Source organism: Notolepis coatsorum, assembly GCF_963971535.1.
Source record: "Notolepis coatsorum genome assembly, chromosome: 7".
Taxonomy (NCBI): domain Eukaryota; kingdom Metazoa; phylum Chordata; class Actinopteri; order Aulopiformes; family Paralepididae; genus Notolepis; species Notolepis coatsorum.
In genome coordinates this window covers 89080573-89108216 of record NC_140171.1, presented here as the reverse complement: position 1 = coordinate 89108216, position 27644 = coordinate 89080573, and the positions used below count along the sequence as shown (strand labels likewise).

General features: G+C 45.2%; 1 protein-coding gene across 1 annotated transcript in view; it reads right to left on the bottom strand.

Annotated features, from left to right (window-relative positions):
* Nucleotides 1-27644, bottom strand: part of hnrnpll (heterogeneous nuclear ribonucleoprotein L like) — a 325690-nt gene that overhangs the window by 110736 nt on the left and 187310 nt on the right. The window contains exons 5-6 of the mRNA XM_084317964.1: nt 22823-22919; nt 22545-22617 (exon numbers count right to left, since the gene is read on the bottom strand). Of these exons, the coding sequence (XP_084174090.1) occupies nt 22545-22617; nt 22823-22919 (170 nt within the window). The remainder of the gene's footprint in view (nt 1-22544; nt 22618-22822; nt 22920-27644) is intronic.

Sequence of the window (27644 nt, the reverse complement as noted above, 5' to 3'; positions counted from 1 at the left end):
GTTATTGGGCGCCATGCGTTGAACGCCAACAACGAGTAAACTCGTTATTAGATCCTTTGATCTTTTCCCTTTGATCCCGCTCTACAGACTTGCCCGGAGAGCTCTGAATCACTTTGGCACAGCCACATACGCTGGAACTGCAATGCCGATCGAATCTCACCAGATGGCAGTATCGTCTACCATTTGAACTCGGATAGTCTAGTTCAGACAGTGTCTGTCAATGATCCCTTTCTGTCTTGACTCGCTCTGTAGGGGAGGAGCTCTTCCAAAGCAATCGAAAGCAGATCTGCTCGCCTCAGAACCTATAGTGTCCAATAGACATGTGTAATTATATAGAAACTTGTAATCGCGATGGGATCATTGGAATTATTCTTTTTGGATTACCTATTGGCTAAGGCAGGGGTGGGCAATTATTTTTCCCGGGGGGCCGAATGAGCAACTGAAAATATGTTGGAGGGCCGGGCCAAAATTCCAAACTCAATTATGCATAATATAAATTTTATTTCTATATAAAAAGCAGTAAATGGCATTGTTTTGACCCCTGGTAAGAGTGTATGTTATTATTTGGCAATTAAAAGGTGAGGTTAGCTTTCAAAAATATCATTTATTCAAATAGAATTTATTTCCAAGATGATAAACAAAATGTGAAACATTAATAACAAAGGGCATGTATGAAAAAGTGCTATACAAATAAAGTTATTATTTTGAGTTTCATATACTATTGAAACAAGGATTTTCTTAGCTTTCTAAAGACATCACATCATCTTATAGCCAAAATAAACAAGACATGTCACTGAACTGTGTAAAGAAAAGTGTCCCAGTAGCCTTTTTTACTTTACATGCCTATATTAAACATTTAAAGCCCAACCTCCAGGTTAAACCCTACTGATCAATTATGGGTAGTTTACATCATTGGTATATAATTTCATTATTTATTTTTTTCCATTTGACACCGGAAATGCCACTCTGAAAGAGTTAAAAAGGTCCACGCACGAATAACATGCACGCACGAATCAAAAAAGCTTATCAAACGCCGACGTCACAACAGGACAACAGGTGCATATTAATGAGCCGAATCTAAAAGCTTATCAGACGCTAGCACCTAGCACGGCCGTGACGTCACTTCAGGAAACGTATGCCTTATGTCCGTCCGGGTCATAGTACTAGATCAATGGTGGCTCACTCGGTGCATCACAGTTAGCCTATATCTCCGCCGTCCCTGCTACTCACTGACGTTAGCCTATAGCCCGCCGTCCCTGCGGGTGGTTCTCTCCTCTTTGTGTGTCCCCGTCCCCGCGGAGGAGCTTGTGGACTCGACAACAGCGGCGGCTGCAAGAGCGCTAGTTAGCTCATAGCTATCGTGTAACACTAGCCTTTACGGGCTCGAGCACCCTACGGCTGCCGCCGCCGTCGCGTCCATGGGCCCCCCGGCAGGGCACCCGTGGGGACGGGGTGTACAGAGAGGAGAGAACCATTTTGGGTCGGCCGTTCATGCCGGCCAGCGAGCCGGATGTCGGGATATGTTGTTAGCACAATAGCTACCAAGCTAAGCTATGTTATCTACTAACGTTATAAACACAATATGTGTACAACGACACAATGATTTACATTATTACAAATATGGTAACGTGGTTGTGGCTTTTACAAATAGTGGTTAGCTTTAGAGATGGATGGATGGCTATAATCACGGAGCAATAGTGAGGTGAAACAGATACATTTTAATTCGGCTAGTAGTAGCAAGCATATATCTATGGTAGCAAGGCTCTCTGCCTGCCACTAGCTGTGTGACTCTCAGCGCCCCCTGGTGAGCCCCCTGGTGCCCTGCACCTGTTGTGACGATCATTTCGATTACACACGCACGTTATGAACCATTGATTAAAATATGCACGTGCATGGTGATTGTGTTGGGCAGACAAAATGTTTGATAAAAACGCTAAAACTGGGTCAATTTCAATACTTTTTTTTCCCTTCTTCATGAAAGCCACTGTTGGCCTAGTCCACATTGTTTATTGAACAAAAATACAACGTGGAGGTTGACCTTTAATGATTTCAGAACTGTGCAAAAAAAAGATCAAGTGTCCCATTTCACTTGTTATATTTCCACATTTTAGTGTTCTTCAGCTCTTTTTTTTCATTCAGTGTGATAAATCCAGTCTCTGTTGAGCTTTAACAAGTCCATCAAAGTCAGGTTGCATGTCTGAGGTGGAGATGCGAAGCACAGCTGCCAGATGTTCATCAGTGAGAGAGGATCTGTACCTGGACTTGGTAAACGTCATGACTGAGAATGTCTGTTCACAAGGTGGATCCAAAGAGAACCAACATCTTCTGAGCATGTCTCCTCATGTTTGGAAAGTTCTCCTCCTTGAGAGCAGAGTAGAACTCTAGCAGTGATGCTGACTTAAAGTGCTCTTTCAGTAGTGAATCAGACTGCAGGTCAATGAGTTCAAGCTGAACATCAGTGGGTGCACTATCAACACTGCAGGTAAAGGGAGAGGAAACCAGCTGCATTTCATCCTCAACCTTTTTGAAATCTTGAAAACGCCTTGAAAATTCATCATGCAGTGCTCCCAACATGGATGAGTACCTGTGCCGGTGATCAGCTGATGGTTTGACTTCTTTCAGGGTTTTCATGTGTTTGAGATTGTTGCTGCCTAGTTGCCTTGAAATTAATTGCAACTTTGTCATGAAGGCTTTCACATGGCTATGCATTTCATGAGCAAAAATGCCCTTGCCCTGCAGTTGTGTGTTCAGTAGGGATGGGTACCGTTCACATTTGAACCGATACGGTACCGGTACCTGTGAATCGATACCGGTACCCAACGGTACCTTTTTTCTGTACTTTAGTCTCTAAAAATGTAATCTACCTACCTCAGTTGTGAAAAAAGAAATCCAAACTTCAAATAACCACACTTTCGACCGTTTTCGGCTTGCCCCGACTGCTTTGTTGTTGAATCAAGTCAAATCCTAGGTAAGCGTATATTGTGCGTGTGAACGTTGACATGAAAAGAAAAAAGTAAAAAAAAAAAATTATCATGTAATCTTTCGCGGGCCGGTCAGAATCAATACCAATACGGGCCGTACAATACCCAGGTCTGGGCTAAGGTAAGGACCCCCTATGTCTATTTTAGCGAATGTGAAACGTGTTTATGTAACGATCACAGTGCCTTACTGTACCGGTCATAAACGAGGCTTTTTCTAACGATCGGATTTTCCCCCCCTTGATGATTTTGTGAAGGTACATATGTACATGTTATATACCTTTGATTTGGGAGTATTTGGGGGTTCAGGGAATCAACCAAAATGATTCGGGCTTATTGCACATAAAGCGCCCTATCTCGCGATCTATGGAAAAAGACTGGATTCTTTCGGAAATGGGCGATGTTCAGTGCGTAATAAACTACAAACTACAGTGTGTAGAAACTAACGGCTTTTTACATGTTGTACTGCAAATAGTATCTATCAAATGAGCCATACCATTTCCCCATAGTTATAATATAGAATATACAAATAGCTCCGCAAAGATCATGAATTATCGCGGAAACAGTCACGAAAAGCCGGCCTACTGACCGCAGGATCAGTAGGCAGCAACGTGGCAGACAAAAAGTTAAGAGTCAAATAGTCCCAACAGTGTTTATTATTAACTCAATCTGCGCCATCCATGTATATATACGCATTTGCTCGCCAACCGTTGTACGCCAATCACGTATATATACGCTATTTGGTAAATTTTCCTTTTTTTATTTTAATATTCTATTCAGTGTCACGGACGCGTCTATATTTTCTACAATGGAGTTCGGCAATTTGCGAATCTGATTGGCCACTGACGTTTCTGGTCATGTGACATGTGCGCCCAATAGCGTGACGAGCTGTGTCTTTGCCCATTTCCGTGTCGAACAGCCTGCAAAGCACCTGGCGTTCTATCACCATGCTCTAAGACAAACTCTAACCTTAACCAACTTCGAAAGAGTGCCTAAGCTTAACCGTCGGAATCAGGGCAGGCGTTCTATCGCCATGCTCTAAGACAAACTCTAACCTTAACCGACTTCGAACGAGCGCCTAAGCCTAACCAGTGTAGAAACTTGCGGCCCCACGATTGGGCGTACATGTCACATGACCAGAAATGACACTGGCCAATCAGATTCGCAAATCGCCGAACTCCGTTGTAGAAAAATAACAGGCGTCACGGACCTCTATGTTACCGTTAAAAGGCATACTGGGACCCCGAGAGTGCAGTACCGGCCAGTACCTGCTAGGTGGCAGTATCGCCCACCCTTTGAAACACTGTTCCAGACTGTGTCACATCTAAACCCCTCCGGGCAGAGAATTTTGGTCCAGGCAAGTCTCGCAGTTCACCCAATCACATTGGGGCGCGTCCATGGCCCTTCGATGCATGTGTTGTGCAGAACGTATACATGAAAAGATTCATTCTTTTTCACATGTTGAACGATGGATAGTTAATGTCAAATGAGCAATAGTATTGTCTCCATAGCTATAATATAGAATATAGATATAGCCCTCCAAACAACGTGACGCACAGTGAAAATCCCGATCTCTTAAAGCAGTGGTGCAGTAGGTACAAGGATAGCTAAAGCCACTGGCACTGAAAGTGTTAAGGTCCTTGAAGTTTTATGATACCCATAGCTCAGGGGTTCTCAAACTTTTTCATAACGCGACCCCATTTTATTTTGGAATTATTTTGGCGACCCCACACGTCTATCGTGTAATTTCAACATGGAAATAATGAATATCAAAATAAAAGCTGTTGGAACTTGATCATGCATATTTATTAGCAAATGAAATTACAGCACAATGTTATTAATGAAATTAATGTATATTATCAAACGGAATTGTTTCTGTATACACATTTATAAAACTATCAAGGCATATTTAGCCAAAATATGTTGGCAGAACTTTATTTTTTTAATGCGTTCACATGTGCTTTTTTTTCTTTTTTTCTTTTGATCTTTTTCCCCCTCCATTTTTCCTCCAATTTTCTCCCATCCCAATGTTAGTCGTATGCCAATTCCCAATCCCCTTCCTGGTCGCTGCGCACTTACCCCCCACAGTCAGATCATCTGGGAGAGTGGAGGCTATCACGTGCTTCCTCCGACACACGTCCAGCCAATCAACCGCTTCTTATCACCTGGCAGCGCGGATCCTCCCTGAGAGGGCGTAGCGTGTGGAAGGATCACACTATCCCACTCAGGTCCTATCCGCGCTTAGCAGGCGCCCCGACCGAACTGTAGGAGTCGCTGTTTACAACGACCCGGACCCACCCCGCCAGCTTCTCCCACCCTCTAATACAGCCAATTGTATTAGTGTGAACGGCCAGCCAAGCTGGTGACAACCCCGGAGCTGTGAGCTGGATTCGAACAGGCGAATCCAGCTCACAGCTCCGGGGTTGGTGACGAACGCAATCTCCGCTACGCCACCTAACCGCCCCTCACATGTGCTTTTCAAGAATAAACTAAAATTAGACTTAATGGGAAGGGTGTGCTTGTTTTTTTATCCACTTTTTCTCCCCTTTTTCTATTTTTCTCCCATCCCAATTCCGTTGTGCTAATTCTCCCCTCCCCTGTCTTGAACGTTGCTCGCATATGCCCCCCACTGGCCGGTTGTAGGGAGGATAGAAGCCTTGCATCACGTGTCCCCTCTGATACACGAGGAGGCAGCCTGTCACATCTTTTCACCTGCCAGCGCGGACTCCCTGTGTGTGTATAACGTGTGATTTACAGTGTTCCTTTGGATAGCCTAACAGTGTTCCTTTGGATAGCTCGCCCAGTCTAATGACGAGGTGAGGTACTACTCTTCTCCTGCTGCAGTATGGACTACTAACAATAACATTGAGCCCTTTTTCCCTTTCTGGAGCGGTCCTTGAGTGGGACCAGTGGAGGTTGCCAGCAGGGGGCGGAGTGGCAGTGGTGGCAGGTGGAGCAGTGGAGAGAAGCAAGCAACGAGGAAGAGGGAGTTACCTGGAGGCAAAGGGAGCAGGAAGCTCTCTTCGGCGTTGGACTTGGCCGTGAACAGTCGCAGCCACAGCGGGTGTGTGCTTTGGAATATAGCCCCGTTGAAGAAGGCGAGGTGTAACGTGTGGGAGGCTCACACTACCCCGCCATTTCCTGTCTCATTGGCGAGGTGTAACGTGTGGGAGGCTCACACTACCCCGCCATTTCCTGTCTCTGCTGTGCAGGCGTCCCCAACCGACCTCTAGAAGTCGCTGTCCACAACGTCCAGATTACCACCCATCGACTTCCACCCGCTAACTCTGCCAATTGAGTTAGTATGACGGCTGGCCCAAGCCGGAGGCAACGCCGACATCCGGAGTCGAACCCGGTGTCTCTTGCGTTGGTGACGAGTGCAATGTCCGCTGCGCCACCCAGCCGCTGGAAGGGTGTGCTTGTACATTTGAAGATAGTTCTATGATATGTGGCTGCGTTGTGCTGAGAAAGAGGCGCAGATCCGCTTCTACTCTGAGGCGAGATCTGTATTTATTTTTTATTAATGTCAGAGCCGAGAATCCCGCTTCACAGAGGTATGTTGATGCAAACGGGACAAGCTTTCTCAGCGCAGCATTACACAGCACTGGGTAGTCGTTCCGGACTGATATCCAAAACTTTGCGAGGGCCTGTCCAGTGAACTTGACTTTCAGTAGCTGGCAACCAAAAGCTCTCTGCAAGTGTGTGGGGTTTCCCAGTCTTTGCAATCCAATTGGCAACAATAAACAAAGCATGTAGTCCTTTTTCGTTGACGGTTGTTGCCGTTTTCAGCACAGTTAACTTACTTGGTTTAAAGCTCTCGTTAGCAAGGATCTCGTAACACAAAACGCACTGTGGTCTCGGGTCATCTTCTTGGCCAGTTCAAGTAAATCCATATGCCAAGTATTTAGGATCATAACTTCTTTTACTCCGTTTCATAGTAGTCTGGTATCGCTACTACTGTATTCTCTTGCCAGCATTTGGAACACACGCATGTGATGCTTCTGACAAACCTATCCATTGCGAGTGTCCAGGTTAAATGAATCAAATCAGCTTTATATGCTTGGCCTGGAAAGTCCCCCCCCCCCTGGAAGTGCTTTAGTTACGAGACAGTGTTGATCACAAATGTCTGAGTACACATTGACTCACAAAAGACCAGACGATATACCTGCGCAGGGCTGTCACGCACGCACGCACATGCACGTCGCGGCACTTTGCGCTCCTCTGACTCACAAAAGACCAGACGTGGCCTCAGTGATTATACCTGCGCAGGATGTATGAGATGTGTATTGAAATACTGTGCCTCTGTTGATGCAGGGGCGAGACATGGCAAATACACACAGTGGCCAGGTGGAAAACTCGATCTGATTTTCGCTTGATCTTTTTTTTTTTTTTTGCCAATGCGTGGTTAGGTTTTTGTCACCTACCCACGACCCCAATTTGGGTCACGACCCGTAGTTTGAGAACCGCTGCCCTAGCTCATGGAATGAACTCCAAAAGTCATTAAAGAGTTTAAAACCTTGATCTCCTACCTTTATCTCTTTGTTATGATTTTATATGCTTTTCTTTTTTTTGCTTATTTCTGTACATACATTTCTCGACGTGACTGTAAATGAGGGAAACCTCAGTTGCCTTTAGAGTTTAAATAAAGGTTTGAAATGAAAATGAAATACGTGTATATTACTCTCATTGAATTGCCACTAATTTTCATATTTCTTCTGCAGCCTCTCAGAGGATTAATGTAATTAAGAGTACAGACTGCTAGTAGCAGGTGAAGTGGTATTAACATGTTGTTTTCCAGCTGCCAGACTCTGCGACATCTTTCCGTCAATAAAAACAATCTTCAGGACCAAGGATTCCTGGATGGCGTCAAAGTCAAAGAGACCTTCAACTTCTATTCAATACGCGAGGAAGGAAATCGATTGGGTAGAAGCTCTGGCTGCCCTGTGATAAGAGACTATGATTACTGTAACTGAGGGGTACAATTCCCTGACTGTATTGATAAGTATGGTATCATTAAACCACTACCGCTTTATGTACTTTAATTACTGGCCATACAGTACATGATATATAAATATGATGAACACTTCCCACAATGAATCGGTTCCACACAAAGTGGTAATTAAGTATTTATTGCAGCAAAAGGTACATAATATACTTCTCTATTTTACTTTGGATGCGCTTATAAGGCAAAGGAATGTGCGTAGGCAAATCAATAATGAATGTCCATTCTCTGGTTACGCAGGAGGTAATTATACAACCTGAATCTTAGGGAATTATATCTATGGTACACTAGTAATATATAGCGGGAGATACTGGAAGGGTCCCCCCGGTTGTAAGCCAGCAGGGGTAGAGGATCTGTCGGTAGTAGAGAGTCTGGTCAACGATGACTAAGGAGACTCCAAGTACAGGAGACGGTGCAATAGTCTCTTGATCCACAGACGAATACAGCTGTTCTCCGTAGACTGTAGCTCCACAGTGAAGAAAGCTAGCCGGCCTCAGGCTCTCTGAGGCGCAGACTCGACGTGGCTCCTCACAGGGTAAATCCCACACGTGTAGGCGTCGGCGATTCTCCGCTCCATAAATCACAGGACCAAAACAAATATAATCCAGCCGCAAAGGGCTATGTAGTCGTCGGGTAGATTAATCCAGTGTACATGTCCACACGGTTCTCGTCTAGGTATCCTCGGGTGAAAGCGCCATGAAAGCAGCCCAGCCTGGATAAGCACTCTAGCTGATACGAGGAAGCGTTGGTGATGCTGGTCACTGTAGAACTTTAGCCGCACGATACACTATACACAAATAGACTATTACTGACTTAATAGAAATATGTCGCACTCGACGGTATAGCGCCAAACTCTGACAATTCAGTTATTAATTCGCACGCGGTCTCAATGCTCTATTTGGGGCCAAACAGGCCATACTTCACCGCACGGAGTATCGTGGGTGAGGCTTCAACTTATTGGGTAACTCTACTTCTGTATTCACCTGCGCCATATTTATATGCACGGCGAACAATCTAGTGCCAACCTCATTTCTGTCTCGTATCCCTGGGCAAGGCCGGGCATGTACAGACATGTCTTGACGGTGGCCTTGAACCTGACTCTGGAGGCATGGCCCTGGCGCCTGTGGACCGCTGTCCAATAGGAGAATGAAATATTATGGTCTGTACTAGGCTAAAGGGATATTCCGTGTATATGTACAAGGAATATACAAGGGATATCAAACGATATACAAATACTATGCAATATATATCAATCAATAAATATATATATTCGGTTTAATCTGATCCTTTGTAACAATTACTATGAGAGAGAGAGAGAGAGAGAGAGAGAGAGAGAGAGAGAGAGAGAGAGAGAGAGAGAGAGAGAGAGAGAGAGAGAGAGAGGAGCGAGAGAGAGAGACACGGAGAGGCGAGAGAAAGACACACACATAGGAGAGAGAGAGAGATAGAGAGGGAGAGAGAGAGAGATAGAGAAGAGAGACACAGAGGCGAGAGAGAGAGACACACACAGAGGAGAGAGAAAGAAAGAGTGTGAAAGAGAGTGAGAGAGACATAGAGAGAGAGAGAGAGAGAGAGAGAGAGAGAGAGAGAGAGAGAGAGAGAGAGAGAGAGAGAGAGAGAGAGAGAGAGAGAGAGAGAGAGAGAGAGCGAGAGAGAGAGAGAGAGAGAGAAAAAGAGAGAGAGAAAAAGAGAGAGAGAAAGAAAGAAAGACAGTGTGAAAGAGAGTGAGAGAGGGAGACATAGAGTTTGATATGATTGTTTTGATTGCTTTCTTTCTTTATTTTGATTGTTCTAACGCTGGCTTTGGCAATGTAAACATAGGTTTCCAATGTCAATGAAGCCCCTTTGAATTTAATTGAGAGAGAGGAGAGAAAGGATAGAGACAGAGAGAGAGGAGAGAGAGAGAATGAGATTCTTGGCTTCTGTCTCATCAATCACAATGTCCAACAACTCAAAGCAAAAACACAGGCATTTTCTGTTTGGTTTAAATGGGCACTTCACTGATGGACACATCATCTCATGGACAGTATATCAGTATATTATCAGTATATCAGTATATGGTGATTATGTTTGGATGCCCAAACACACTTGTTGACTGTGCTGATGCCCTGGCCCCTTAGGTTCCCATAATCATCCTGTTGTTAAACATCTTGGTGTGTTCCTTGATAGCTCCCTCAGACTTGATAAGCAGGTTAGCTCTGTTGTTAGAGCTAGCTTTTTCCAGCTCAGGTTTCTGGCAAAAGCTAAACCGTATCTCCCCCCTAAAGGCCTAGAGACACCAATCCACGCCCTGATTACCTCCCGGCTAAACTACTCTAACTCCCTTTATGTAGGTTTAGAGCAGTCCACCATACACCGCCTACAGATGGTACAAAACGCTGCGGCACGACATGGAAGCGAGAACATAATACACCTGTCCGATCCGGCCTTCACTGGCTTCTGGTCCAGTGCAGGATTGATTTTAAACTGTTATTGATCGTTTTTAAAGCCCTAAATGGCCTTGCCCCTTCCTACCTCGCAGATCTCCTGCATGTCCACACCCCATCCAGAGCTCTGAGGTCCTCTAATCAAATGCTCCTGGATGTCCCCAGAGCAAGGCTAAAAACCAGAGACGATCCAGGCTTCGCTGTGGCTGCCCCGCGCCTCTGGAACAGTCTACCTGTTAATATTAGGTCTGCCCAGTCACTTGCCACTTTTAAATCGCTGCTGAAAACACAGTATTTAAAAAAAAAATTGTTGCTAATTAAAATGAAATAAATGTATTTATTATTTAAATGCCTATCATATTCGACGCAGACGGTAGGCTATATATAGCTAATTTTGTTATTAATCTTATTAAACTCACCTCCGGTTTTGGGGATATTAGCCTCCGGATTCTATTGCCCCCTTCCCTCTGGACAGTGTCCCGGCGATACTCCCAGTGTATTCTGTTATTATAACAAACCGACCCTCTGATTGATTCAGTTCTCAATAATAGTCAGGCCAGACTTGCTGAAGAGGCGCTCCTCTGAACAACTATATGTGACGTCCCCCTCTCCTCCATGGGTGAAGCTCCTGTCAGTGGCAGATCCTGCATTCTACCTTTTGGGGATCATCTGAAACGGTGTTCTGCGAAATTCTACTACCTGCTGGCACGCATGCGCATGACCCACAATCGTTCACACTACAATATCCTGCCACCTTGCTGACGAACGTCTTGTTGAGTCTTGTTGTTGATATATCTTAAACAATATCTTAAACATATGTTTTTCATTGCACCTTTTGAACTGTATATGCATGTAAATATTTGCATGTAATTGGCTTTGCAGCCGAATGTATTTGTAGATGATAAAATGTCGGTACACCTGTTGGAATTCGGAGTGAACTATAGGGTGACGTCACCCAGCTGTCCAAACATATAGGCGATTCGCGCTACGGCAGCAGTTCTCAGCAGAGTAGTAGAATTTCGCAGAACACCGGCTCGGACAGGTGACAGGCAGCGCGACTCGAGTGAGCTGCTCAGCAGCCTCGGCTGGAGATGCATCCTGCTGCAGGACCACAGCACCGACACTCTCAGGACCGTGACACTTTGCGGACCCACACTCTCCAGACCCTCGCTCCCATTGGCTGATTTGGGTCACGTGACCGTCCCACTCCAATTCAGCCATTGGGTGGGACGGTCACGTGACCCAAATCAGCCAATGGGAGCGAGGGTCTGGAGAGTGTGGGTCCGCAAAGTGTTGCGGTCCTGAATGTGTCGGTGCTGTGGTCCTGCAGATGGATACTATTGCTCGGCTGCGCAATGCATTGGTTTGTGACGTCGCCCGATTTTTTTATTTTAAATATAAGAGGGTATTGGAACGAGGCATTAAATTAACAACATTTTTAAAAAAAATTAAATAATAATCTTTGAAAGATAAAAAATAAAAAATTAAAAATAATTTTTTTTTTTTTATCTTTGAATTGCAGGACATTGTTTTGTTGTTGCGGGACGCGGGACAAACGGACCAATATCAGGACTGTCCCGCTCTGAGGTCCTCTAATCAAATGCTCCTGGATGTCCCCAGAGCAAGGCTAAAAACCAGAGACGATCCAGCCTTCGCTGCCTCTGGAACAGTCTACCTGTTAATATTAGGTCTGCCCAGTCACTTGCCACTTTTAAATCGCTGCTGAAAACACATCTGTTCAGCCTGGCCTTCTGAATCCCTTGTACAGAGTATCCACTTAGTTTTAATGTGATTTTAATGTATATATGTGGCCCGACCTGACCAAACCCGACTTGGTGCGGCAGGTTACATTCCTCAGAAATCGCGAAAATGTCTCCCATTTCAGAAATAGGTCAAAATAGAAATATTGCATTTTTGACTGCTTTGAAATGTTCTTTCTCTGTTTCCTTATTTGCAAAACTTAATACAACTTGTAAATGAGTTGTCTGACAGTATGTATTCAGAAACATTGGGAAAAGACTACATTTGCGGGGAGCGGAGCCTCTGAGGGGGTGTGGTCTGGTGTGTGTGAGCGCCTGTTCATTACAGCTCATTCATTACAGGGTACTTGAGAGGTGTGAAAGCAGACACAGACAGAGAGCTCTGCTTTCATCATAGAGGAGAGAACAAAGGGTTTGAAAAAAGCATGCATAGTGTAACATTAAGTTACACTGCTATCTTAACGTTAGCAAGCTAAGCATGCATAGCACGACCTGTGTAACGTTATGTAACTTGTGTTCCGCGGGGAAAGACCGTTCCATTTGTAACACAACTTCAAAGAATAACATCCAAATCCGATCCCTTTCGGAGTTTAGGGAAGCGAATTTCCTTGTAGACTACCGTTATAGATCGTATAGCTTTACACTCTGCTCTATTGGAACTATCCCTTTACCCACTCTAATAATGAATAACTTTCTCCACATGCACACACCTATTTACCTCCGCCTGGCCACACCCACATCCGCTCCTATATAAGCGGGGTCGTGGCCACACAATCAGCTCCTTCCCTACTTTCACCACCGAAAGTGTCTGTAACACACCACTTTAAGTTTAGTGCCAAAGTAGTTTGTTGGAGAGGAGCTACGTTGACATTGTATCTTTGTTTTTTCTCTCTCGCTATTTTTCGAAAAAACAAAGAGATAATGTCTTCACCGTCGGAGGGTCTAGACGACTACAACGCTACCCTCCACCAGCGCTTCACTATCGCGGCATCCTCTGTGCGTCGTGGGGCATCTCTAGTTCCACGGTCATGGCAAACAGGTGCGCCTGGGCGGCGCCCGGAGGAGAGTGTGCTTCGCCGAGGGGCCGTTGAGCTCCCATCTCCTGTGAGGAGGCCGAGTTCTGGCCCTGGTTCACCCGCCAGGGGACAGTTGGCCGGTAGGCCAACAGTTCCTCTGGTGGCCGGGGATTTGCGTCGCATACTCTTTGCCTCGGCTCGCTCTCGTCGTAAGACGGCGAGGAGCGGGGGTGAATGGCCTGGTTGTAATGTTGTGCTGGAGCCGAGCGAGAGTTCTCTCGCCTCTTCTCCATATCCGATGGAGACTGAGGATTACATGGAGGGGGCGAGGGCTCTCTTGTTCGAAGGCCCAGCGGAGACGTGTCACTCTCCCCTTCAGGGAGTGGCAGGGAGTGCTACGTCTCCCTGGGGTTCCTTGTACTCTGGGACTGGGTTAAAACCTCCACCCCGGAGACGAGATGCCCAGCTATCTGCCGCGTCGGACGACGGCGTCCAGTGCAGCCTCCCGTACGCGAGGGATGCGAGTGACGTGGAAGAAGGTATGCAAGGGGAGTTGCTTGCCTTGTTCCCCGAGCTCATGGCGGCCGTCGCAGCCGCCAATGGCGTGGCGTTGCCGCAGCCACTGCCGGCACCTGTTCCCGATGACATGATAGGTCATCTCTGGCAACATCGTCCTGTGAGAGAGACGGGCGTTGTCTGCCCATTCTTCCCAGCAATGGAGGCTTACGTGAAGCGGGACAGGTAATATCCCGCATCGTTGGCCTTACCCCCGCCTACGTGCCAGTCACGCGGGTGGTGGGTTTGGTCCAGGGGCTAAGGGACGGGGTGCCTCGACTTGATAGCCCGATGGCAGCCATCCTTTGCCCCGAGATGATGTGGGAGCCATTAAGAAAGCCAGTTCCCCAGGGGAAGTCGGCTAGGCAGTTGGCGTCGTGGAGTGACCAGGTGTACATCGCCTCGACACAGAGCCTGGCTGCAACCTCCAACATTGCGCAGCTGGCGCGCTACATGTCGGGGCTGATGGCGGGCGGGACGGTACTAGATGACCATCAACGGTACCTCCACGCCCAGGCGGCTGAAACCATCCTGCATCTGACCCAGCTGCAGGCGATAGCCGCCGGGAAGGAGCGCGCCCTGGCCACTCTCATCCAGCGCCACCTTTGGCTGGAGCAGGCGCGGGTGCCGGACCAGAGGAGGATTCCACTGCTCATGGCCCCCCACTCTGATGCTGGACTTTTCGGGTCGGCCATGCAGCAGATGACCCCGTCTGCCCGAGATGACCCCGTGTGCCCCCGCATCTTTCATGACGTCTGCCAATTGTGTCATCCTCTTCTTTGAACCTCGACCCCACTGGATTGGGGGTTGGGTTTGTGGGGGTTATGACATGGTGCACAGCATACCGAACACCCCTTCCGCCGGGATACTGTTCTCACAGTAGGCCCTTTAGGCGCCTGTCTAGTCCACAGTGCTCCAGGCACAGGTCGAGTTCTGCTCTTGGGGCCTGTTGCCTGGATTGAGGGATCAACCTCCTTGGGGGTTGTCTCCCCGGCACGCCGACTGGCCCTGCAGTGTTGTGGGGGGGTAGCCTCTTGTAGAGTGCTTCAGAGCGGCGTGCCAAGGGGGGAAGGGCCTGCTCTTGATTTGGGCCCTGTCCGATACGCTGGCGATGTGGGGGGTAGTGTCACCAGTGACCGTCTGGTGGGGTCCCGATGCTACGGCCTCGTTGGCCTCACCAGGGCCCTCATTTATCAATTTTTTCTTAGAAAGTATTCTATTTTCATACGTAAGCACGGAATTTTTAATGTGTGCACGCACAAAAAAAATGGGATTTATCACACGTGCGTACACAGGTCCTACGCACACCTGTCTTGATAAATATCACTTTGATCCTAAGCTTGAGCTTGTGCATGGTTTTAAGTAGGGATGTCCGATATTATCGGCCGACCGATATTATCGGCCGATATCGGCAGTAAAATGTGATATCGGAAAATATCGGTATCGGAAAAAAAAATAAAAAAAACAATTTTTTTTTTTTTTTTTTTTACCTTTATTTACCCAGGCAAGCAAGTAAGAACCAATTTTTATTTTATTTATTGTCAAAAGTATGCATGTTGGTTTAATTCAACAACTTGTATGTTAATTTTAACTTTTTTAATTATCACATTTTGCACAGATAATGCTTACATTTAGAAAGCCTTTTGAATGCATCCAGTGAAATTATTAGTTACCTGAAATTATTCCGTTTTTTTGGGGGGAAATCCTGCATATATCGGTATCGGTTGATATCGGTATCGTATCGGTATCGGAAATTAAGAGTTGGACAATATCGGAATATCGGTATCGGTAAAAAAGCCAATATCGAGCATCCCTAGTTTTAAGTATTTGCATACCAGAACCGCCCCGATTATCCATATATGGTCGTGAAACACCCCCATGGGATGTGAAATAATGGACTGACCCGAGGGAATTGCGTGTTATGGAGAAATACGAGACAGGCTGACAGACATGTACACGTACGGTGATGTCGGATATGATATCTCTTAAAGACCATATTAACTAATAAAGCCCATGCTGGAATATGACTGCCTTTTTCCGTTTTGTTCGATTAATACCCAGGGATTAAAGTTCTCCTCAATTGTATTCCAAATCGCGACGGATTTTCCGTAAATTTTCTACCTGCTGCATATGATTTCTAGAGGCATACAATCTATTTTGATGTAGCCTATATAAACAATAATACGAGAGCATATACAAGAACAATGAATCTCACTGCCATGTATGATGTAGCCTATACGCCATGTGTAGCCTGCCTATGTGATAAATACAAACATGAACTTGAATCCCATCATCATATTTACATAGTCTGTCCACTATGTTTATTACTTTGTTATTTCCCCCCCTATCTATGTAAAGCGACCTTGCATGGGTCTCTTGAAAGGCGCTATATAAAATGAAGCTCTATTATTATTATTGTTATTATTATTATTATCACGTCTGTGCGTGTCTTTTACTGTTAGTCTCAGTGAAGTTTCAACAGAGCGAGGTAATCTATTCTAACCAACAAATTGAAGTAGAAAGCATTTCGTTGTGGCCAATCTTATTTGGAAACATGACACAAAATAATAGTATGTCGCTTTTTATTTGAAACAATATTTAATTGCGTTTGGTGGAGGTGGGTTCTGTAACCCCTTTTGTGACTGTGATGCACCGAGTGAATCCACAGTCACTTGCTCCTCAATAGGAAACCAACCTAGATTTACCCTGAAGGACTGGTTCTAACCGAACCGTTCGTTATACAAGAATCACAGAGAAATGTCAAAGGTACTCACAGTTGCACGAGGGTTTCGGACAGAGATACGGGATGGTTTGAAAGCTCGGCGTTGCTAATAAACATTTTAAATATTTTTTATAAACTGGTCAACACGGCATTATTTCCGGCGTTGGCTGCCTGGTGTGATCACAGCGCATGCGCATCATGCACACAACGCCGGGAATAATGCAGTGTTGACCAGTTTATAAAAAATATTTAAAATGTTTATTAGCAACGCCGAGCTTTCAAACCATCCCATATCTCTGTCCGAAACCCTCCTGCAACTGTGAGTACCTTTGAAACGTCTCTGTGATTCTTGTATAACGAACGGTTCGGTCAGGGTAAATCTAGGTTGGTTTCCTATTGAGGAGCAAGTGACTGTGGATTCACTCGGTGCATCACAGTCACGAAAGGGGCTAGGTGGTTGATGGTGGTTGAGAAGTGAGAGAGAGAACCCTTGTAAGTTCTCTCTATTTATACACTGTGGAGCGCAGTTCTGGAAGGTTCTAGCCTGTTCTAACCGGTTCTACTATATGACATCATACTTAAGCTTAACTTGAATTACACTATGACACGGCGGGAGTTACACTAGGTGTTCTGCGTCTGCCCCCCCTGCCAAACAAGCAAGCCAACCTCTTGTTCGCGCATGAGCCCATTATAATTACACTACTGTCGCTATTTCACAATGAACTATAATGAATTACGGTTCATACAGAACACGCGCCAGTGTCAGGAGTAATGCACAAACGCTTATTTCCGCATTGAAACTAATGCATGAACTGAGGAGCGCATATGCCGTAGTAACGATATTCTACCACTGGGCGTCAGCTAAGCATGCTCAGAGCTGTGCGTAGACATAAGCACAAAGTCAAGTTCACGTTCAAATTGATAAATCCCGCACTTTGCTTAGAAATGGTTGTACGCACGGGTTAAGCACATATCTGTGCGTACGCCACGTTGATAAATGAGGGCCCAGGCCTTTTCTCAGGGGGTCCTAGCCCTCAGGTTGTCCTAGGGCTGGGACCTCCTCCGCGCTCCGCTGCTGCAGCCTTGCCACGGGGTTGGGTTCTTGACCTTCAACCCCAGTGATGTTGGGGGCTGTGACCGGGGTGTTTTGCTTCCCGTCCGTTCCCTGGTGGCATGTTGGATGCGCGCCTGAGTGGTCGCGGGTCCTTCTGAATGAAGGTATGTCCCACGGTCTGCTCACCCTGTGCGTTTGAGGTGCTAAACCCTCTTCGCACAGTCGGATCCAATTCCCTCCCGTCCTCCACTAGGGGGGACCAGGGGGCTCGGGTCCTCCCCGGTTCTGATGGTTGTGGGGGGCCTCTGCTCAGCTCCTGTGTTCAAATAGAGCAGAGCGTAAAGCTATACGATCTATAACGTAAGGTTATCCTATAACCCTAGTTATATGAGTATAGCGAGCGCTCTGCTCTGACTCACTGAGGACCCCGTGGTCTTCGCCTTCGGTGGTGAAAGACTTGGGAAGGAGCTGATTGTGTGGCCACGACCCCGCTTATATAGGAGCGGATGTGGGTGTGGCCAGGCGGAGGTAAATAGGTGTGTGTATGTGGAGAAAGTTATTCATTATTAGAGTGGATAAAGGGATAGTTCCAATAGAGCAGAGGCGTTTTTTTTTTTCGTAGCTGCATTTTGCGGAGACGCTCTCTGATTGGCCACTGACTGACGCTCTCTGATTGGCCACTTCATGTGACATGTGCGCCCAATCGCGTGACGAGCTGTGTCTTTGCCCATTTCCGGGTCTAACAGCCTGCAAACTACCTAACGCCTAGTTTATCACTGGTTAAGCTTAGGTGACTCTTTCGAAGTTGGTTAAGGTTAGAGTTTGGAATCAGGGCTGGTGTTCTATTGCCCTGCTCTAAGACAAACTCTAACCTTAACCAACTTCGAAAGAGTGCCTAAGCTTAACCGGTGTAGAAACAGGCGTCACACGATTGGGCGCACATGTCACATGAAGTGGCCAATCAGAGAGCGTCTCCGCAAAATGCGGCTACGAAAAAAAAGAACGCAGAGCGCTCGCTATACTCATAACTAGGGTTATAGGATAACCTTACGTTTCATTACATCCCACAGCGCCGTGTGTGTGCGCAACGTAGTTCATTCATAGATCTGTCCCGAGCCTAGACAAAAAAAATTCCAATTCCATTCAAATTAGGACGCGCATTTCCTTCATTCCACAGCACTGAGCGTGCAACATATTTCATTGATACTCTGGCCAGAGCCTACTCACAAACATTCCAATGCTGTCTTCGGGATGATTTTAATCCAAACGTCCATTCAGAAACTTTGTATTATGAAATAATTCTGGGATGTCTGACTATTTCCCTATGCATTGGTGCGAGTTCAGCTGACAGTGTATCCATAAAGTCCATGACATAAGTTCATGAGATGCTCTGTTCTCTTGTTTATCATAGTTTTTTTTTTTTTCATCTTTTGTTGTGTTTGAGGTGGATGTTGTTGAGTGTGTGGGGTTTTTCATTTCAAACAAGCCTCTTGACTGTTGGAATTAGGGATGTTAAAAATAGCTAATAATATTATTCAATATTAGACATTCATAAATTACCTTATTATAGCCAATTCGCACATTTATATATATACATATATTATCTTTCAAATGGCCGAGTTCAATTTGGATTTAGTATCACCAGGCGTGCATAAGAACAGATAATGAAATCGACTGTACTTTTTTATTTTGATCAGGGTTCAACCGTTTTGAAACTAATTTCAAATCTAATTGTTGCTGCATGCTCAAAATATGGAAGCGAAACGAATGCCCCTTTTCCACTGCATGGTACCTACTCGACTCTACTCTACTCTGCATTTTCGGTTTTCCATTACCAAAGTACCTGGTACCAGGTACTTTTTGGGTACTTTTTGGGTACTTTTTTAGTCCCTGCTCTGTCGAGGTTCCAAGCGCGTGCCAAGCGAGTAGAACTAGTACCAGAAAAGTCACGTGAAACACTGCAGACCACTGATTGGTCAGAAGAGAGACGCGTCACTTGTTGGAGAGTCTGGACGAAAACAGAAAGCCGCCATCTTTAATGTCTTGCATAGGATTTCATTACGTTTGCAGCAAGCACAAGTGCAATAAACAAAGGATACAGTCACTGTGTATTCTGCCTCATTTATTGATTAAACAAAACCGACATCAACACAATTTGCCACCGAGCGGAGAGTTTAGTCTCGCAAAAAGATCGCTGACTTGTTAAGGCTTAAGCTTGTTGTTAGGTTGGGTGCTAATGTTGTGCTAGCGTTTTAGCATGGCTATCGTACATAGCGTGATCAATATAACTCGCTATTGATTGTTTGTATGAGTAACGTTAATGCTAGTAGAATAGACACAACGTGAGGTAATCACCATCCATTTTAAACCGGTTATTACCTGATGCTAACGTTAGCAAATAGACGCGAGACTGGTAACGTTACAGCTTTGTTGTTAGCCTAATGCTAACGTTAACGTTAGCATAGACAGCCTAGCTAACGTTAACGCTTGTAGAATAGACACAATGAGAGGTAACGTTAGCGTTAGCAGAATAGACACAACGAGAGTCTCGTTAATGTTGTTATTGATTGATTGAAAACTGTGTTTTACTCTGGCTTGCGCCTAGCTCACGGACATAGCTATACTGGAGCTCTCACAGAGCTATGGAGCTCTCAGCTGTACACCAGCAGCCCCACCTCCCCACACGGAGACAAACTGAGTACTTTATTTTAGTACCTGCAGTGGAAAAGGAACGAAGTACCAGGTACCTAAAGCGAGTAGAGTAGGGTAGAGTCGAGTAGGTACCATGCAGTGGAAAAGGGGCATAACTGTGCTTCAAAATAATGCAATAACATTAAGTGTTGTGGTTTATTATCCCGAATAATAAGAGATATTAAAAAAAATGCATACAGAGGTATGACACTTGAAACCCCATAGAAGCTTTCAGGAAGTGTAGTTCTGAAAAATTCCAACGCTGACCGACAGCTAGCGATGTCCTTCACAAAATGGCTGCCAAAAAACTACAATTCCCATGGTTCAAAGTTTTCCAAAATGATTGCCTCTCGCGAAATAACCCTGACCAAAACTAAATGAAAATCTATCTAATAACACTTTAACCTATTGTTAAACTAACGTACTGTATTGATGATAATATACATTATAAATGCTGTTGTGACATGGTTATGATGTTTATACTTTAAAACGATACTTTTGTAGAACAGTCTGGAGATATTGATTTATGACATGATGTCGGCGGACCGCACGGGCGGAAGAGGTTAAAAGGCATACTGGGACACAGAAGGTGCAGTACCGGCCAGATCCTGCTAGTAGGCAGTATCGAGAGTGCAGTAAACCCTGTTCCAGACTGGGTGCTACGTTTAAACCGCTCCAGATGGACTTTTCTAGTAATGGGAAACCTAGGGCTTCACCCAATCGCATTGAATCTTTTTCCGGACCCCCGATCCATATGTTGTGGTGGGTTATGTCGTGGACCAGATGGACATAGGATGGACCAGATGGCGATCAAATAATTGTAATATTCTTTTTGGACTACCACCGACCACAGGTAAGGACAATCTGACGTCAATTTCAGCTTGATCGTGCAAGGTTATCATACCCATCCCCCTGATCGGCGTGTGTTGTGGTAATAACGAATGACGTTACTGGCAATCAAATAATCAGAAACGACCCCCCCCCTTTCATGCATTCATGATGAAACATAATACCTATCAAATGCATTTGATTTGAAAATAGTAGCGGGTTGGGCGGCAAGACGCTCGCCACTAACGCAGGAGATGCTGGGTTCGAGCCCAGCTCTCTGCGTTGCTACCAGCTTGGCTGGTCGTTCATACTAACACAATTGGCAGTGTTAGGGGTGGGAAAGCTGGTGGGTGGGGATTGGACGTTGTGGACAGCGACTCCTACAGGTCGGTTGGTGCGCCTGTACAGCAGAATCAGGAAGTATCGGGGGCAGCGTGAGCCTCCCACGCGTTACTCCTCACCACTGAGAGATCGCGCTGTACAGGTGAAAAGATGCGACAGCTGCCTCCTCGTGTACCGGAGGGGACACGTGATGCAAGGCTTGGTCCTCACTGCAGCCGACCAGTGGGAGGCATAGTCTAGCAACGTTCGAGACAGGGGAGGGGAGAATTGAATGGAAAATTGGCGAGGCAAAATTGGGATGGGAGAAAAATAGGAAGATAAGGAGAAAAAGTGGATAAGCGGGTCCAGGGACGAAATGCCAATGGTTTTAGTAGAATTCACGTTGCGCCCTATAGCCAGCCTCCCAGGAATTAGCGTGGATCATTCCGAAATTATACTTATATTCACCACGCGATAACGCGTGAACGTATTCATGAAAAAATTTATTCTTTTTTGCATCTTGAACGGAAGATAGTTACTGTCAAATGACCATGGTATTGTATCCATAGCTATAATATAAAATATAGATTTAGCTCTACAAACAAGGTGACGCACAGTGAAACTATGTAATGAAAACCTGGCCGTGCTAGCACATGATGGGGAAATCGAATGGCCCCGAATGTGTTAAGGTTTGTGTGTTCAATAACAATAAGTATAACTATTTACATTTACATTCACGTTTATCCAAAGCGACTTACAAGTTCTGTAGCCTACAACAAGTCAGCAGGAAGGGTACAACTCTTACAACTGAGTAACAATGTTCATCAAACAGTGCTGAAACTTGGGTGCTGCAGTGTTGAGTGCATAGTAGTAGAGACATATTAGTATAGTAGGAACAGTGCATGATAGTATAAGACATTAAGACAGTAAGAAGGTTAGTGTATTTTCTTTTTTTATTTCAGATATTGATTGAAGAAGTGTGTTTTTAGTCGACTGTGAAAGATTGGTCGGGTTTCGGCTGTCCTGACTGTGGTGGGAAGTTCGTAACTATAGTGATGTTTGTCACTCCACCTGTGATCGCAAAGAAGTCAGTGTGTAGGAGTCCTCTTTCATTATGACCTGCACTTTTTCCCTGTTTAAAACAACAACAACAACAACAACAAACAGTCCAGTGCCGTGTTTATAACCTACCTCGTCTGATGAGGAAGGGCTTGGTATAATCCCAGCTGTCATTGTCGTTGCGGATGACATTGAGGCGCGTGGGCTGCATGAGAGGAGAGAGCAGAGCAGCGCTGCCTGTGTGTTAGCATTGGTCCACGGGTGGAGTGACTGAGAGTTTGTGTGCGTGTATGTGTGCATGTACACACAAGTGTGTGTGTGTGTGTGTGTGTGTGTGTGTGTGTGTGTGTGTGTGTGTGTGTGTGTGTGTGTGTGTGTGTGTGTGTGTGTGTGTGTGAGAGCGTGTTTACCCGAGCGTATTCAATCTTCAGGGTGCAGCAGCCAGAGTATATGTCAGCGCCATTGAGCGCCAACTTCGCCTTCTGGGCGTTTTCCACACTTTCGAACGTGGCGAAGCGGCGTTAAGGAAAAGCAACGTGGGATGTCAGAATTCACAGTGAACAAAGGGAGTGAGGCATGCTGGGAATCACAATGAACAAGTAAACAAGAGGAAAAGGACAAACCTGAGGGACACAGTAGGCCACAAAACGACATGCTTAATTCTAGAACCTTGACAGTTAGCACCTTAACTATACATGTTATTCCTATCGTCAAAGACAGTCCAAACACCCAACTCTCTCCCAAATCCCAAAACGAGAGTACTAAAACTGAAATGTGTGATGTCATCCGGTCTGAAACTCCTCCTAGCTGTATCTTATCCCCCCAGTTGTTCTACCGAATGTTAACCCTTTCACTACCATACTACAGAAGGTTAACCTTTCACTACCACACTACCGAAGGTTAACCCTTTCACTACCACACTACCGAAGGTTAACACTTTCACTACCACACTACAGAGGGTTAACCATTTCACTACCACACTACTGAAGGTGAACCCTTTCACTACCACACTACCGAATGTTAACCCTTTCACTACCACACTACCGAATGTTAACCCTTTCACTACCACACTACCGAAGGTTAACCCTTTCACTACCACACTACCGAAGGTTAACCGTCTGTAATGTGGTAGTGAAAGGTTAACCTTTGGTAGTGTGGTAGTGAAAGGGTTAAGTCCTATAGTTGTGGGGATATGTGTAGCCTACTAGCTAGGCTCTATTGACACACAGTACCAGTGTGCTGCAGTAGTCTTGTTTCAGCAGCACAGGAGTATTACAACTAAATATCTGACAAACTGAAGGCCACAATGATGATCCCATATGGAAAGGAAATGCATTCATATATGTATATTTTCAAATACAATGCAAATAATACCGTTTCTAAATATATAAGAATGCATTTGATAAATGTATATAATACTTTTTTGCATGAATAATGTAATGTATCATTTTATTAATCCCTTGGGGGAATCCGTCCTCTACATTTGACCCATCTTAACTATTTAGGAGCAGCGAGCAGCCACGCAGTGCAGTGCCCGGGGACCAACTCCAGCTGTAACGCCAGTACCTTGCTCAAGGGCAATGGCAGGATACTGTATACCTAGCATGCATGTATTTTTTTATGTAAATGTATTCAAGGGCGAAACTTTCGTTTGAGAAGTGGGGGGGACACAATTATTGTAAATTTTTTCGTGCATGTGAAGTACGCATGCGTGTGAAGCTCAAATCATACCCACGACGATTTCCATTTAACTGTACTTTTTTTCATTAGCCATACTCCTCGACATGTCATTGCACAAACGCACACGTCGCAGAAAAAGTCTTGCATAGTAATGAACGTTATGACTGTAAAAATTGAGAGGGACAAAAACACGATTTGAAAAGTGAGGGGGACATGTCCCCCCTGTCCCTAGTGGACATTTTTTTTTGACAGAATTAATTGGATAAATGTAAATAATGCATTTTATAAATGTCCCTTCCAGTCGTCTCATTCAGCTCATCCGGTTGCAATAAAAGAAAATAGCAAATGGCTTCATTATGCAAATATGGCCATAAAACTGAAGGCGCCATAAAACTAAAGAGCATAAAATTATCTAAAACTGCACCACTAATATAACGGAATAGAAGGGGAAGCCGCCTCATGCTGCTCGACCTTTGTGTGTCGTATTTTACAAAGAATATTTATATTATATATATATAAATATCATTTTCACAAAGCCTCCAAGCACTACGAGTTGGACAGACAATTCTGAAAGATTGGATTAATTCCCTACTGAAGGAATCTATGTTTTTCAAGGTGTATATAATATATATATAGTTGTAAGAGGACAGTATCAGTCACTATGTCTGGCTCCAGTGAGGCTACAGACGAGGGCCTGTTATCAGCTGAGCTCTCAAGCAAGCCAAGGTCATTGCGTGCAGCGGCACTGGGCTCTCACATGGTGGTGTGGTCACCTCGTTTAGTAATATCAACATCGCCGTTGCTATAGTGATTTGGGTCAAAAGTGCCATTGCCATAGTAACAGTCACAAGAGAGAGGTCGACATCGCGAGACTTAAGCTGTGGGGTCTTCAGGAGACTAGGCAGATTGAAACACGACGCACAGGCGAGCAGACGCATTGATCAGAGACTTCGAGATCCCTCCTCACCCTCGCTGGGTGGGGGAGGGGAAGTGACACATCATCGCTAGCTTCGGCTAACAGGGAATGGTTGTTGGCTACGATGAGGCCCAGAACCATTGGACTAATAGCATAAGAGACGGTGGAGAAGAATGAATTAAGACTGTTCAAGGACATTACAGAATTGGTTACATCTGGTACGAAGCTATGTTTATGAAAATAAACATGAGGATCTAAGGAAAGAGATCACGTTGCAGTGTCGTTTCTTCTGACCATGGATGTACTAACAGGGGTTGATACAGTTGAGAGAGTCAACAGCTTTAAGTACCTCGGAGCCTACATATCCGAGGACTTGACATGGACCACACACATTGACAGTGTTGTGAAGAAGGCACGACAACGCCTCTACTTCCTCAGGCGCCTAAGGAAGTTCCAAGTCAGTCAGAAGATCCTTAAGAACTTCTACTCATGTACAATAGAGAGCATCTTGACCGGCAACATCACCTCCTGGTTTGGGAATAGCACTGCACAAGACCGAAGCAGACTACAAAGAGTGACACGTTCAGCCGAACGCACAATTGGGAGGGGGGCTCCCCACCCTCCAGAACATTTACAACAAGCGTTGCAAGGGCAAGGCTAAGAGAATCATTAAAGACTCCAGTCACCCGAACAACTGCCTCTTTGAACTGCTGCGGTCAGGCAAGCGATACCGGAGTCTCAAGGCGAGCACAGAAAGACTCAGAAGAAGCTTCTATCCCCAGGCCATCAGGCTGCTAAACGAACAATGAACACTACACAACAACAACCACCAAACGCACATAGCACACACATCCACACGCACACACTCACTTTAAACAAACACACTGTAGCACCCACTCCACACACTTTATAGCACACACCCACTTTAAACAAACACACTGTAGCACCCACTCCCCACACTTTATATTTATTGATGAAGGATTGCACTACAACTCGTACACCTTACTGTAAATTGTACCTAAATTGTACCTCATCCCATTTCTGCTTTGCACTATATAGTACTGTACATTAGTACACTGCATAGTATTGTATATTATATGGTAACTCAGAACATTGTACATATGTCTATACCGAACACTGTGACCTCATTTTCTTCTTCTAAATTACATGCTATACTATGTTATTTGATACTATCTTGTCTAGCACAGTCTCTGGAGCGTAACAGTAAGAAGCATTTTGTATGAAAGTATTCTGTACTTCTGTATGACAACTATTAAAGAAACTTGAACTTGAACTTGTGAGACAGCTAATGAGATATCCAAGTAAAATGACACAACATTTTTACATTTAGTCATTTGGCTGACGCTTTTATCCAAAGCGACTTACAAGTTCTGTACGACAGGTCATCATTATTTCAGATAATGGTTGAAGAAGTGAGTCTTTAGTCGACGGCGAAAGATTGGACGGGATTCGGCTGTCCTAACTGGGGTGGCTAGTTCATTCCACCATTGTGGGGCAAGGACTGAGAATAGGAGGCTTCTCTTTGATGACCCTCCCGGAGCTTGGATAGGAGTAAGTCTGAGGCGGCCAGAAGATGCAGAGCGTAGGGGTCTTGAGGGTGTGTAGTTAGAGACCATTGACCATTGACAGTGGGTGTATGAAGTTTAAACGCGGAGGCCAGTCACGGAACAGCAGGTGACGAGTGAGAGAAAAGATTAAAGGCTAGAAACACTGTTATCTAACAAACTTACGCCGGATTTTGATTAAAGATAACAACAACGGAAAAATACTTTTCAATGGGGCGACAGTGAACAACAGCCAGCGTGTGGGAGAAATGAACTCGAGCCAAGCCGGCAAGCAAGGCCAGCCAGCCATGGAAGAGAGAGGCCGACCGAGAGCCATGGGAGAGAGTCGAGTCGAGCAGTCATGAGGCACAAGCAACCAGCGCTGTAGAAAGAATGTGAGTTCACTTGCACACACGTTATTGATATTTAAGCCAAATAAAGATGGTACATCCGTGAGCGAATTTAACGACACACACACCTAGGCCAGCTGTAATCATATGTGTTTTTTGAACATCAAACAGAGATATGAATATTAGACACAGGCTGGAGAGGGTGATGTGGGTATTATCTGGAAAGTGGAGTGGAGATCGGCACCGCAGCTGTCTGGGTTTTTGTTTTGAAGAGAGAAGCCATTTTATCACAACGGAATGTAAACGAATCGGAGCGGAGAGAAAACAAACGGGGCCGGTGCAGAATCCAGGGATTAAAGGAAAAAAAATTCTCATGACTGAAAATTTTTTCAGGCCAAGTCATATTCTTATTTTAACCTCCACTGTATTTTTTTTTAAATAGTGTTAGCGTTTTAAGGGAGCCTACTGTCCTGACTGTGACTATAGACCCTACTGTTGTGGTTGTTGTGCCAGGCAGGGAGGCTGTGTGCTGGAGAGCGTGAATGCAAGTCTTGTGGCTAGCTTCTGATTGATGGCGAGCTAGCACCCTTTTCCCATTACTTTGAACCATGAACTAAACTAGAGATGTTCCGATACCATTTTTCCCTTCCCGATCCGATTCCGATACCTAAGCTTTGGGTATCGGCTGATACCGATACTGATCCGATACCAGTGCATACAT